General features: G+C 46.8%; 1 protein-coding gene across 1 annotated transcript in view; it reads right to left on the reverse strand.

Moving 5' to 3' along the window:
• Positions 1 to 14,335, reverse strand: part of Pxn (Peroxidasin) — a 55,188-nt gene that overhangs the window by 16,534 nt on the left and 24,319 nt on the right. Inside the window, exons 14-20 of the mRNA XM_075668898.1 lie at positions 13,812 to 14,099; positions 12,438 to 12,671; positions 8,745 to 8,989; positions 6,767 to 7,072; positions 5,522 to 5,781; positions 2,842 to 3,124; positions 638 to 827 (exon numbers count right to left, since the gene is read on the reverse strand). Coding sequence (XP_075525013.1) covers positions 638 to 827; positions 2,842 to 3,124; positions 5,522 to 5,781; positions 6,767 to 7,072; positions 8,745 to 8,989; positions 12,438 to 12,671; positions 13,812 to 14,099 — 1,806 coding nt within the window. The remainder of the gene's footprint in view (positions 1 to 637; positions 828 to 2,841; positions 3,125 to 5,521; positions 5,782 to 6,766; positions 7,073 to 8,744; positions 8,990 to 12,437; positions 12,672 to 13,811; positions 14,100 to 14,335) is intronic.

Raw genomic sequence — 14,335 nt, forward strand, 5'->3', positions numbered from 1 at the left:
ATAATATTTGGGGTTTTACGTGCCAAAACCACTTTCTGATTATGAGGCACGCCGTAGTGGAGGACTCCGGAAATTTTGACCACCTGGGGTTCTTTAACCTGCACCTAAATCTAAGCACACGGGTGTTTTCGCATTTCGCCCCCATCGATATGCGGCCGCCGTGGCCGGGAATCGATCCCGCGACCTCGTGCTCAGCAGCCCAACACCATAGCCACTGAGCAACCACGACGGGTTACTCCCGATCACAGGCCACTGCTTTTCTGTTTGATAACAGCCTTTGTAGTACGGACTTCCCCGTTTACTGTACGCTTTTCCCTGCTCAAACTTAAATGTGCAGGCATTATATTTATACAAGGTGAACCAGGACGAAAATGCAAAGAAAGCGTTTAGAACGCTTATATTTTATTTTAAACATATCACTAGGGCCGTGTTGCTGTACAATGTAGGGACCACTTAGTAATAATTAAGGATGAAGGTAAAGTGAATGATTTGTGACAGCATGGATTCCAAATTGCTGTTTCTTTTCACATTTTTCCGAGCTGCACTTGGATTTGTAGCGATGTGCTTAAGAACTCAAAATTACTTCACCAGCGGCACGTGGCGATCGATTGTTGTTCAGGATACAAGAGGGAATCACCGGGTGTCTTGTAGAGGCGCTCCAATTTGCGCCTGAGCTGGGCGCTGGTTATCTCGTGACGTAGATCGTCGAAGCTCTCGGCCCGCGAGAGGTTGCAGAACTGACGCCACTTGTTGTATCCTGGCATTCCGTGGTCTCGACCCCGTTGAATGTTGAAGGAGGCCAAGTCCTGGGCCACCACTAGGGCGGGCTGCGAGATCGAAAAGATGCTGTGTCAAATGTGGCGCGTCGCGTTGAAGCCTGTACCTGACAAAATAGGGGAAAATTCTCGTTGCACACCGACTGAGTTGACACACAGTAGCTCTAAATTGCTGTTTAAAAAAAAGTTTTCATTTACGTGATGAGAACTGTCCTTGGTCTGCAATGATGTGTAGATACACCAGCAGCTTTTTCCCTGGGGTTCAGGCACTAAAGGCGTCGCTCTGTGGCTTTGTAACTTACGCGTTCAGTGAAAACGAATACGGTTCCAAAGGAACAGAGAAAGAAAAGTTAGTTGATCCCTCTTACTAAAGGAATCGGTCATAACGCTCAAGTGAAACGGGTATTCTAAGGAGCAGTGACAGCTTTTCTGCGCATTCACAAGTACAAGTGGATAAATATGCACATACAGTCTTTAATTAATTGCAGTTTCGATCGAATAGCGAAATGATGACAGCGATAGCGAGCACGCCAGTCGTGTACTGCTGAGCAGCACAAACCGAAACCCAGAGGCTTACCAGGCGCCGCAGAAATACATCCGTTCCCGACTGTGATGGCCTATTTTTACGAAACTGCGGCGTTAGATTTGGCCCACGCCGGTACATTTGTTCAAGGGTGAACGGACACGCGTTCGGTCAGCGCGTTCATCGAACGGCACCTCTGGGCTGAAAACTAGCACACAGTGAAAAGCGAGTAGGGGGTATGTGGAATAGTGATGTTTTTTTGAGGCAGAATCGAATACGAATCGAATAGTACCAGATTAGAATCGAATGACAAATAGATTTTAGAATAGTTTTGGAATAATGAACAGTCGTTGTCACAGCTATAGAAGTATAAAAGGATGCTCACATCCTAGTATTCTCAATGTTAGCAAGTTTCTGTCATTACATGGTAAGTCATAAAGCGTTGTTTATTCAAAGCACAAATGGAGCATTCGGAGCAAACGAGTAGCTTCCTGTTCGGTGCCCGCGGGCGTGATATTTTACCGTACATTTGCTCCAATTTCATGTTTAATTGGGTGCAGTTGACGTTTTGAATTATTCGAAAAGTATTCGAAAAATATTCGCATTTTCTAATAGCGACTATTTAATTCGAAGACCGAAGAGAATAGGGCACTGTTTTATTCGTTATTCCAAAGGGACGGATATTTGCCCACCCCCAAAACCAAGCGACCATCGGCGGGCCAACCATTTTTTCCCTTCCCCTTTGCAACCGCTCCTAGCGAGAGAGAAAGGCCCAAATGTCGACAACGTTCACGGCCGAGAGTATAGGCAAAGCACATAGCGAGCAAATTTACTCATTGCATAAAGACCCGTGCTTTTCCTGAAGTCAAGTGAGTCCTGGGTAGCCTGAAGACAAGAGCTGCAGTCACGTCAAGGGCGGAGAAAAGAGTCAAAACCTCTTTATATCCTAGCCATATTAGTAAAGTAAAGATTGTGCCATGATTCGCAGCGTAGCCACACGTCGAAACGAATGCTGAGCCGATGCGGTCTCCAATAAAACGTGTGAAAAGCCCCGCATAGTACTTATGCTAACGTATACAGAATGCTAGAGCCACCACATACATGTAAGTCATGGAGTAAGGTAATAAAAATAAAATACACGCCAAATTATGAGTGAAAGGCAGTGGCACAGAGATACCGTATAGACTCGCGTAAGGGCAGCACTTTTTTTTACAATTTTGACGACGTGCAGCACTTGCACGGGACCGAACATTTTGGTCAAAATGACGTCGGCGCAGGCGGCGACTGCCGGCACACCCCTGATTCCTGAATGTACCATTGCATCAGAGGTCAAAGCGCAGCTTTCGCCATCTTGTAGATACACGTGGAAGTGCACAGCGTGCTAAAATTCGCCGACGCGCACGCTGCATCTGGGCGCCGAATTCGATTGCTTGTCCAATGAAAAATTCTTTCTCTAAATTTTGGGCTGCCAAATGTGGGATGCGGCCCTTACACGAATCTACACGGTAATTTCCCCAGGTAGGACACGAAATGTCTGCTCACTTCGAATAGGTGATCGGTGAGCTCGGAGTTGAGCAGCTGGTCTGCCTTCCTGAGCTTCGCGGGTGCTATCAGCAGGCCCCTCATGAGCGGGTCGATGCCACCTTCCCTGAGCATCAGGTGCGGGGCGAAGAAGGCCCTTCTGAGAGGTACGGGGCCTTCACGCACGGGCCTCCAGTCGTGGTCCAGCCGAAGCAGCACAGGGTTGATCAGAAAGTGACCGAAGCGCATGGCCGCCGTGGCGAACACGTTCACCACCGAAGGGTTCACGTCCGGTTTGTAGCCCCTGCGGTGAATTCGCTCGTAAATCAGGGTGTGGCGCTGTTCCATATTTAAAAGAAATAGAAGGATGCTGTCCGAAAAGACGTTGTTCATCAACGTTAGACGTTTCGGGCCCTGTGCGGTAACCATGTTCAAACACTAGGTGCAGTTAAGTAAATAAGGCTTCAGTACGGATGTCTGGAACGTTTAATACTTATAACAGCAGTATTTTCATTGGCACCGTTCTATTTCTTTTGACGTGAGTTTACTCCTCGATCAGACGAGATGTACCATCGATTTTAGTTCTGTATTTGCCTAGACCTGGGACGCGTCCGTGGGCATATACTGCGGGAGGTGAAAAGTCTGCTTTTTGGTTGATCGAGTTGTGTTTGTTAGAGCATGGACGCGGGGTTCTCGTTTGTTTCTTCCTGTAAAAGAAGCATTTTCTTCCGAACAGAATGTCCGGTAAAAAGTGATGCAGCAGAAATGTTACTGTTTGCCTTGTAATGCGTTCATTCATATAGGTTACGACCACCAGTCTTGACTACTGCCCCGTATAGTGGACAGCGTAAGGGAGATAGAAGTGGTACGAAGGAGAGCACTGCCAGGAATATGTGAAGTCTGCCTCCCGTAGAAAGTTAGTGAATCATATACATTTTCGGCTTGGCTTGGCTCCACCCAACGACGGCCACTTAGCAAACGAGTTAAGCCGCGTCATAGGTGGAAGTGCGCGTAAGCACTTTCCGCGGTTTCTGCAGAGCTCTGCGTTCTCAGGTCAGTGCAACACGAGGTGCTTAAATGGAAGCGTCAAAGCCCATTTTCACGGGAACATAAAAATCAAAGTTCGCGCATATTAGGAAAACAGAGGAAAATACCGGGAAAGTAAATATGCGAAAGGTTTTTGCATTCTCACCGTACTAATAAGTTTATGTATTCATATTTTCCTCAAACGATCCCTAGCTGAGAGTAACACGCTACCAGCTAATGTCTTCCAATTTCATTATGCAAGCACTTCGAACGTGCGGTTGCTTCGTTCCTTCGTGTGAATCCCATTTTCTTGCTGAATGCTTTCTCATCAGTAATTGTGCTTCTTTATGTTTTTTATCTGCTCTGATTGTATAGCTTCAGCTTACTGTTTGTATTGCGGTTAATTCTGTAGTATGTTGTGTGCTATTACGTAAAATTTTCGAAAAGTTACATAGTTGCATTATGCAACACTGTCTGAACTTCTTCACGTATGGTAACTTTGCTACCACGGACTCCAAGGCTGCTCTATATTCTGCTTTGCATTTTTTCTTCTTTGTGGAAGACACATCTTATTTTTTTATTTTGCTAATGTCACCTGTGGCAGACAGCGCAGTTCGAGCCTTTGAGCTGGATTACTCGAAGAGGCTCACATTACTCACACGAGCAATCAAAATGCATTATCGACTAAATAACAAACTTTCAGTAATTAAGTTTCTAACTAATTACATTATGGTACTCAATGCTATTAACGGATTGTTGCCGGCGAGTGCGCAAGGCGGGCTCACATGGAATGATTTCTCATGGATGACACCAGTCCTGAAATATTCATTCCCAAAGCATGCGAGAAAATAAACTGGCGTTCCAGTTATTTGCGTACTACAACGCAAAATAATTCGTTCGGTTACGGAAGTAGGTTGAACAACAGGTGCGGATTCATAGCGCAGGTGTGACAGCGCACATATCGAAATTGGTGCCGTTTTCAGAATTCGTTTCAGATGAATATGCCTTGCAGGCTCACCAGCTACAATTTGTAAATTGCATTATGCGCCTTAGAGTAATTAGCTAAACATTAATTTAGTAAAATTATGAGAATCGTTCCCTCTCTACATGCGTACACTTTTGGCAGCAGGGCCACAGCGTCGGGCTGCTGTGCTTTAAGTGCCCGTGTGGCGCAGGTTTGATTCCGCCCAGCACAGGATCAAATTCAAAGAACGTTTGTTTCATCGAAGAACATCGTAAAAAACGTTAGATACATACATACACATACACAAAAACATACTAAAATATACGCACACACACGCACGCACACGCACGCACGCACACGCACGCACGCACACACACACGCACACATACACGCACACATACATGCATGCATGCATACATACATACATACATGCATGCATGCATGCATGCACGCATACATACATACGTACGTACGTACGTACATACATACATACATACGTACATACATACATACGTACATACATACGTACATACATACGTACATGCATACGTACATACATACATACATGCATACATGCATACATACATGCAGACATGCATACATGCATACATGCATGCATGCATGCATGCATGCATGCATACCGCAAAATAGGCGAAATTTCCCAAGGTTGAAACCCTGCTATCCGGTATGCTCATAATTGCAGCAGCTTACCGGTAAGGGCCCATAGCAGCCATCCCCACTGGGCCGAGTATCTTGGGTAGCCAGTGTTCGTAAGTGACGTGCTGCATCTGAGCACCGACAATCTTGCGCGCTTCCTGGTACAGTCGCTCGCCGTCCCAGTGCGGGTTGATCTCGCTAAGCGATTCGGCGAGCCGGTTGTGCTCGCGAAACCAGAGCGTGTGCATGGCGAGCAGGCCGAGCTGTTCGTTGGCGCGAACGTCACCCGACAGGAAGCAGTCCACGTCGTTTATCTGCACGCGAGCATGCCGTATGCGAGCATGCAGTGTGGCACAGCGAGCTTTGATTTCTTTAGCACAAAGTTCGCAGTAAGCGAAGACAGCACTTTGATGCCGCAACGGAAGCCACAGCAGCTTGTCATACGGTCATACCGTGCATTGCCTGCAGTGGACTAAGAGCGCTTGTGAAAAGGACTAGAAGAAAATTTTATGAACCATGCGGTCCGGTGAACAAATTCTGCTGATATTCTACCAATGAGCATGTTAGGGAGTCATTAGTGATTTCGGTGTTTTGGTTGGTCAGTGAAATCATTTTTGAATTTATAGTCTTTAACATGGGTGTGCATAGGTTTACGAAACATCTCGTTTTAAGCCTCTGTATGTCGTATATGTGCGTCCAAGATGTGTTCTCACAAAGAACTTTATTTGGATAGCAAGTTAGTGTTTGGACTCGATTCCGTCAGGTTGTCTAAAGCCTCTTGTATGCCATTGGTCTAATCAGGCAAGCAAGTAAAACCGACGGGAAGGAACGCAGAGGTGCGCGCTGAATTCTGTATTGCAATATATTCTATAACTCAGCCTATGAATGCGACCTAGGTTTGCTAATCCTAGAGACTACTGCTACACGCTGCTGCACCTCATATTAATTGCAACCGCGCCTATGAATGGGCTCAATTCTGTAGTACGTACCTTCCAAATACTCACTTAAGGCTAGTGCGAAATTTTTTTTTCATTAACATTCTATCACTGTTATGTCCCTGCCGCGGTCACGTATGCAGCTGAGGCAACATCATAATGTTAAAGTGAAAGCGTTGTAATGTGACACTTTGTTGACAGCGCGTCATTTTCTAGCTTTCGCGGTCGCGAGTGACTGTACACTGTACCACGGACAGCAAAACAGAACGCGTTCGAGGGGTTCCTCACGACCGCAGTCATCGTACATAGCTAGCTGTTAAACTAATGTTTAACATTATGCATTGGAGTGACCGACAATGCCCACCTCGGAGTTTCTCTTGCAGTCATTGGGCTGTCCATCGTTGAAAGGTAGCAGATACTTCCCCGAAGGCATGCGGGGCCCCACCCTCAGGAGGCCGCGGTCGCTGGTCAAGTTGCGCAGGTGAATGGCCTGCTTCGCTCGGCTGCCGTACACGTTGGAGGCGTCGATGAACGCTGTCAGCTGGTTGGTCTGCTCTCGCGGTGCCAGCGCTCCGTAGAACACCGAAGTGCGCCCCGAACCGCAAGCCGTGCTCGATCGAACGAACTCGATGCATCGGTGGCCCCGGACACGCCGGTCGTCCTCCGGTACCTGTGTATAGAATGTGTCGCACTTACGAGGCGAATGAACGGAAGTTCTTGAAGTGATATCTGTTCCGATTCTGGCCGGCGTTGAGTCTATGGCGCAAGCTGCCTTCTAGCAGGCTGTGCTTTGACTTCTAAGAGACAGCTTCGAACCCAAGATATGGAACGCATTCGGAGGACGTCTCTTCAGTAACAACGCAAACTTAGTGGACCTGCTAATAAGGTGGGCGCAACCTTATTTTCGCGAGAGATTTCTAAACAAGACGTAATACATTTAATATTATTAATAACATATTTTAATATCTCTGTGCATTAAATATGCACAACAGAAAACTCTGCGAAAAACAAAGTTATGAAGAAATTCGCAAGTTCCCGTTTGACTTTATCAAATTGGCCTCGCGGAATTTATTAACGTTTCGGATGCGAAGAAGGACACCTCCGAATTCTAATGCATTCATACACGACAACTCAAGTGTCGTTCACATTAAACAAAGAGTGCCGACATAAATTTACGACTCATTTTCTTTCCACAGTAATTTAATGGCCTGCAAGGCCTCTACACCTTGGAAGAAATACGGACAACCTGGAGCGCCTTAAGAGCTTTTATTATTAGTTTTTCTACATCAACATTTGGTTTCGTTTCCCAGGAGGTCACTGCACCATGACATCGTGACGCAAAAGGCGGTAACGTGCGAACAGGACATCGCGATTTTCTTTGACTCCCTCCGGTTTCGCTCGCTCATCTGCTATGCTGATACATTGAGCCATACAATGTGTATATAGCATAGGAGGAGATAGAGCAAGCCAGAACGAGTGTCAAACGTCGCAATGTCCTTCTCTCACGCGACCACATTACGCGTGCCATGATATCACGACAGAGCCCCCTCCTGGAAAGCAAAATAAGAACTGGTTGTAGAAAATCTATAATATTACATTATTTAGGACGCTCTGAGGGTCTGCAGCATCTTTTCGGGGGTTTTGAAGTCCCGAAGCTTAACTTAGCACCAAAGCGTAAGCCATTACAGTCTGTGAAGGTGGATAGCCAGCGTACCTGTTTAGCAACGACACAGAGGTGACACAGAATTTTGAACAAAGGTGTCAACTCATTCACCGTGATATTTATATACATTCGCGTGGGCGACGGGACCGCCCCCCCAAGGAGCCAGATGAAACTAGAGACGTGTGACGTTTCGTGTGACGTTTCACCATCACGGGCGAGCGGAAGGAAAGGAAAGTAGATACGCAAGCGCTTGGAACGCCGACAAAGAGAGGGCGGTGCGAACGTAGACATGGCCGACGCAGGTCAAAGTGTAGTATCTGTTCTAATCAGGTTAATATTTCATACGGGTTCTATTTGGGCCCAAGGTTTTTGCAAGGTGGCAGAGTGCTTGAAGCGTGCTTCAAGGGCTCAAGTGCAATAAGAGGTCGGCCCCTTATTGCACTATCTCCAGGGTCGGCCCGCGGTTTTTGCACGTGCAGAACAATAATGCACGGAACCCTACCCATAAACAGGTCGATGTAAAAGGAGAAAAAAATGAACCGGAAGTATTGTTACGTGGAATTCCAGCAGGTAGCAAAACTGTGGCATTAGATGGATATGTATCCCACAATATGAATGTGGAGGGAGATAACGCGTCAGTAATCCTTCGGACAAAAGAGAAAGAATGTGGGATACCCGCCTCTATAGGAAAACAAGGCATGACGTTGTCGCAGGAGTCGGCGCAGTCGACGGTGTCGATGAATCTCTCGTGGCTGATGGCCGGCATGGAGAAGTCCATGTCGTGGTCGAGAAACTGCCCCCACTGCATCAACATGTGAGAGTGCTCCGAGTCTCCTTCCACTACCTCTGTGGATACCAGGCCGGTCGACACGGCTCGAGCCAGCGGGAGGCGGTGGCCATTTACTGGTTTTTCAGCGGTCCATCCTGCGGTAATGATAAGATGACACCTGCCCAACGCACTCTTCAATATTGTTACTCGGTCGAGTAAATTGACTTCTAATAAGAAGCAGAAGAACAGAAAAGGAAAATTGAATGAGAAGACGGCGATGGATGCCGAATAGAAAACGAAGAAAGAAAAGAGAGTCACGGCTTACATAACGAAAAACGATGCCTTCTGTAACCAATGCGCATTAAAGCGGCGATTACAAGTGTTGGCCATAATGCACCTTAAATTGCTCCCCGTATGCCGACGTCACAATAAACCCCGCCTTCTATTAATGACCGAAATCAGCGGCATCGTAGCGAATGCGTTTTGAGCTCGAGCATAGAAACGGGAGACCCCCACTGTAATATTGGAGGGGGAGGTTGTTTGGGGGCGGAGTGGGGGGTGATTCTGAAATATTGGGTGGACAATCTACAGATGGATAAAGACGGGTTGAAACGCATAGCGCACGTATATGGAACGCATTCTGAACTCGTGAACGGCAACTTGCCGACACTCTTCAAGTATAGTTGTATACAGTGTTTTGGCAGGGCTGGCTAACGCATGCGGCCGATAACACAAGAATAAGAAGCATTCAGGAGCATCTATCCAACCTGATTACGAGGCAAGGAGTGATGAAATAGAATATTACGGCTGTAATGTTGAACGAGTGGCAGATGGCGACTTGAATCAATGAGCAAAACGCGAGTAGACGAAGTTCTAGATTAGATTAGAGAGGAAAAGTGAAGTTGGGCAAGTGATGTAATGTACAGATAGTCTAACCAGTAATCTATCGGAATAGCAAAATGTGGTAGAATGAAGAAAGGAAATACACTCCAGAGTGGCTGGATGTTAGGTGGTGTGACGAGGTCGGGAAATTCGCAGGCGTGTAATGCAGCTGATTGACTATTAAAGATTAGTGGAAGAGAAATTTGTCTTACAGTGGACAGAAATAGGTTCATGACGACAGTGAATGTAACCTGTTGAGTGCGCGAGAAAAGAAACGTGTATGTCTTGCTTTTGTATAACAACCTTCCTCATTATCATTATCACCGTCATCACGATCAGTAAGGTCAGTGATCCAGGACAAAGTTTACCCTCCAGATATATTGAATGACGTTTATCCAGCAAGCGTCAAAGGAACCTAACTTATGCCTGTAAATTTTGATCCCTTCTCTATAATTCGACGCGGCCATTGCATTTCGATTTAGTTAGCAGTCTTTATTTTACTTTATTAGAGCAGTGGTTACACGCCCCACGTCTCACGTGATGTCGCCGAATCTTTCTAACCATCTCAAACCAAATGTCATCGACACGCGTTGTTTCTAACCCAAATTGGCTAATTTTGCTAACTTTCCACAATATTTCAATATTTCTTTCTTTGCTTTTGCGCTGCGTGACCCTTCGCTTGCTTAGAATTAAGGGCCCCTAAACAAGCTCGGACGTTTTTTTTTTTTTTTGCACATTTCATATAAACACGCGCATCGTGTTCATTCTGCTGTGGCGATCATCATTGGTGAATGCGGCAGAGTTACGCGACGTGAGGATGTCACAAATTAAAAAAAGAAAGAAAAAGCAATCCAATCCTCATCTCCTGGCCTTTCCAGTGCCTCTCTTCGAGTCGTGATGCCAACAGGCTAAACGCTGTCGAGTGCTCGACCTAAAAAAGAAAAAAAAAAAGAAACCTCCGACTTCCGGTTCGTCTGCTAGGACGCCTCCACGCAGTTGATGTAGGCGCACGTCTGTTCTGCTGTGTTGCTTATTTGTGCGCCCACGTGTGGCTTGCTTCGGTTTGTGATTCGCAGTGCCACAATGGTCGTCTTTCACGCACACATTTGCAAAATTAAGAGAAATACGGAAACAAAAGAGAAAAGAAAGGAACACACAATGTAAGTCCTAATTTCCGCACCGACGCGCGATGCTCCAGCTTTCGCTTTTCTCGTACGCGTCGGCGATGTACACCCTACCAACCGCATTCAGATGTCTCTGCGAAACACGGCGGTACGGTATCGTGTTGAAGGTCTTGGCAAAACGCCCGTGGGCAGCAGGGCCTGTTTTGTTCGCTTGCTTGCACTTTCACTTCTTTACTTGTGTGGTCAGTTGTCGGGCCTCTAACAGCGTATTCTAAACAAAACGGTCAGCGGTCGCGTATCATTCACAACGCAGGGTCCATCGCGGCACTGCTTCGCAGTAGTGCGGGGAAGGGGCCCGCCATGGCAGTGACTGCCAGTAGGCACCCAAAAAACTAAATAAAAAACGCAGAGTCGTGGTAACCGCATGCGGATGGTGTTTTGAAACAAAAAAAAGCGAACCTGGCGTTGGTAATGACGTAGCGTCCAAGTGATACTTAGATCACTTTAGAGGAGTTTACTGCGAGGAGAAGAGGCCAGCGGAGAGCCGTGAAAGAGAGGGAGAAACGAATGGCGGCCGCATTCTTTATCATCAAACCCCTGTAACTCAATTTTTATGGAATAGTTTTCATAAATTGCTGCGGCTGCACGTTCTTTGTAGACTCTTACAAAACCGCCACAATATAACAAATTAAGAAATATAACAGTATGACAATAACATAGAGTGGATGCTTTTTCTGTCAAGTATATCGGTAAACTAGCGTTTATGTCTCGTAGTGCTGGCCAGATGCGTTTTCACTAATTTTTATTTTTTGGCAGACTTAAGTTGCATCCATGATTCGTATCCTTTGTTACTAGTTGACCTATATGAAAGTACTCTAAAAGGACACAAGGAAGCTGTCTACGAATCACGCACTATTCTTCCCTTGCTAGGCTATTAAACATTAGTTTTCTGCATATTGATTTTGAACCAAGCTCTTAGAGTTTGCCGATTCAAGTCCTCAACTATCAGTTGTATATGATCTCCGGCATTGCTGAACGCTGATCAAGGCGCGCTGTGCAACATTTTGTGCCGAATTACATTCCTTTCTTTTTGTGTGTTTGCGTATATGTGTGTTAGGCATTTTACCTGCTAAAGAAGCAACTCCATCTTGCCTTTGAATCCTCAAACAAAAAATAAAAAACAGGAAACTATACAGCCCCGAAGTCCCGAGTCAACGACTTCGCTAAGCGGCTTCATTGTCGTGCATGCCTTCACATAAGCTGGCAACGCCGGCGATTCATACGAACCAACGTATGTTTACATAAGCCAGTACTCACGATTGAACTTCACTTGAGCGCCATTATGCACTGTTGTCATCTTGTGCCTTTACAAGGTGGCAAATGCATCCTAATCGTTATTTTAATTTCTGAGACATCAAACTTGGTGCTGAAAGGATCGTTAAAGGTACAAGCAGCCGTGATGTTACAAATAGCCGTGACCTTACAGAGATATTCCGGTAGCAAGGTAATCACTGCTTGGTGCAGTGAAGTTCCACGTTTCATTAAGCCACCTCATGCCGAGCTCCTTGAACTGTTCTGTACGAATTGACCAGCTCACCGACGGGTGTGTTGAATCCGTTCTCATACTCCGCCGGAAGGAGTCTTTCGAAAGGTGTGAGCGAGGCTCCCCACATGGGATGACGTAGGTTGTTGCAGGTGCCATCGTAGGTCCGGAAACGGCTGTGAAAGCAAGTGTCGGAGCAGTCCGGCACCTGTCGGTGTTGCAGGCAGCCCGACTTTTCAGCCAGGAGGTCCAGGTATCCGGGAGACAGCAGGCTGTTGACCGAGGTATCTGCACCGTAGGAACAGCCGAACACGTCAGCTGTTTATTTGCTTGATGATACTGCAACCACGCCTGCACGGGTTTCTATTTAGGAATGTGGGGATGCCAAATAGCAGAAGGTACAACGTAACTGCACGCAGGAACAGTAAGAAACGGGTTACAAAATATGCATTAGACGGTCGCATCAATATGAAGCCCGTATTACGTAGGCAAGACGACGTATTGTCACGTTGTAGTGGAGGTCTTGCCAAGGCCTTGATCCAAAGGGTCCGAGGCGTCGCTTGAGTCATCCTAAAGGGATCCCGGACTATCGGCTCTTCCCCCAAGCTCCCTTCCTTATTCAACCACAAAAAAAGAATATTCCACTTTCTCTCTCTGTCTATTCAGATGTTGACTGCGTTCCTCACGTGTTAGTGTAACCTGACTACGGCTCACTCGTTCTGTGTTTTCGTTTTTGCGCCATTCTGCAGTAACCCAACCAGAATTAGGTCATATTACATCAGAACCTAAAGTTCACCCTGCATCACTAATAAAATTCAGTGGGAAGTTCAGATTGTGTCTGTCACTTTATATGTTTTCACGGTAAGAGCCCGCTGATGTGTGCGTTACGTGAGAAGGGGTTTCGGTAAGCCAGAAAAGAAGCGAATACCTAAGACGGGCGGCATTGCCGCCTAAAAGTTGGTGCACCCTCTCGCCATGACGTCATAGATTTTGGCCACGTTTGCTCGGGAATAGTAAATATCATTCTTGCGGCGAGGGGGGGGGGGGTGGAGGAGGGCAAAGATGAAACTGGATTGTATTTTAAAACAGTCAGAAACTGAACTTGCAAATTTAGAAAACACTTGCTGAACCAAAACGGCTCAAAACCAAAAACAATGACACTGCGATAACCGATGACATCGTAGCGACGTATGGTAATTGCGTTTCGGCAGGAAATTTAAAACATAGAACCTCGAACTTCTTTTTCTACTCGCGCATACAACTGCTTACGGCGAAAGTAGGCAAATTAAGGTTACTGAAAGGATGCTTTGATAGTGGAATGTGATTTAGTGCTGGTATTTAATTGTCCCTAATGTATTCGCCTTTGCGTGTAAAAGGCAGCGCGCGACACTGCCTATCCCGCCAATCAGCGGTCGTTTGCCTCCTCACCGGAAATGTTGAAACGCATGCCGGCAGCCACCTGCTCCTGGATGATGTTAAGCGCCCTCTCGAAGACTTCGGCGGCCCTGGCCGAGCGCTGGGCCTCCGAGTCCGGGTACCGGAATATCCGCAGCAAGTGGGCGTGCCTGTGGCGCCCTCCGACGGTGCTTCTCTTGTTGTTGAGCAGGTCTTCGAGAGTGCTGTTGACGGCCCTGTCGACCGACTGCTCGGCCTCGTGCAGTGCCGAAAGCACGTACCGGTCTCCGGGGTGCGTGCCGGTGTCTTCCTCGGCGAAATCTGCAAGATGGCGTGAAGTATAGGTTGACGGTGAATTCGTCGCTCGCAGCGATCTTCCCGTAGATGGAGAGAGCCCTGTGCAGCTTGCTTATGAAGAAATTGCGGTCACTATAGTGCGACTGTGGACTGGCTTCAGTCGTACGCCAGGAGCCTGACAGGACAGAGACTTGATCGAGTGTCTTACAACACTAAGTGGCATATGTGCATTCTTATTCTTCTCTATTTTCCCAGGAACT

Source organism: Dermacentor variabilis, chromosome 9, assembly GCF_050947875.1.
Source record: "Dermacentor variabilis isolate Ectoservices chromosome 9, ASM5094787v1, whole genome shotgun sequence".
In the NCBI taxonomy this organism is placed as follows: Eukaryota; Metazoa; Arthropoda; class Arachnida; order Ixodida; family Ixodidae; genus Dermacentor; species Dermacentor variabilis.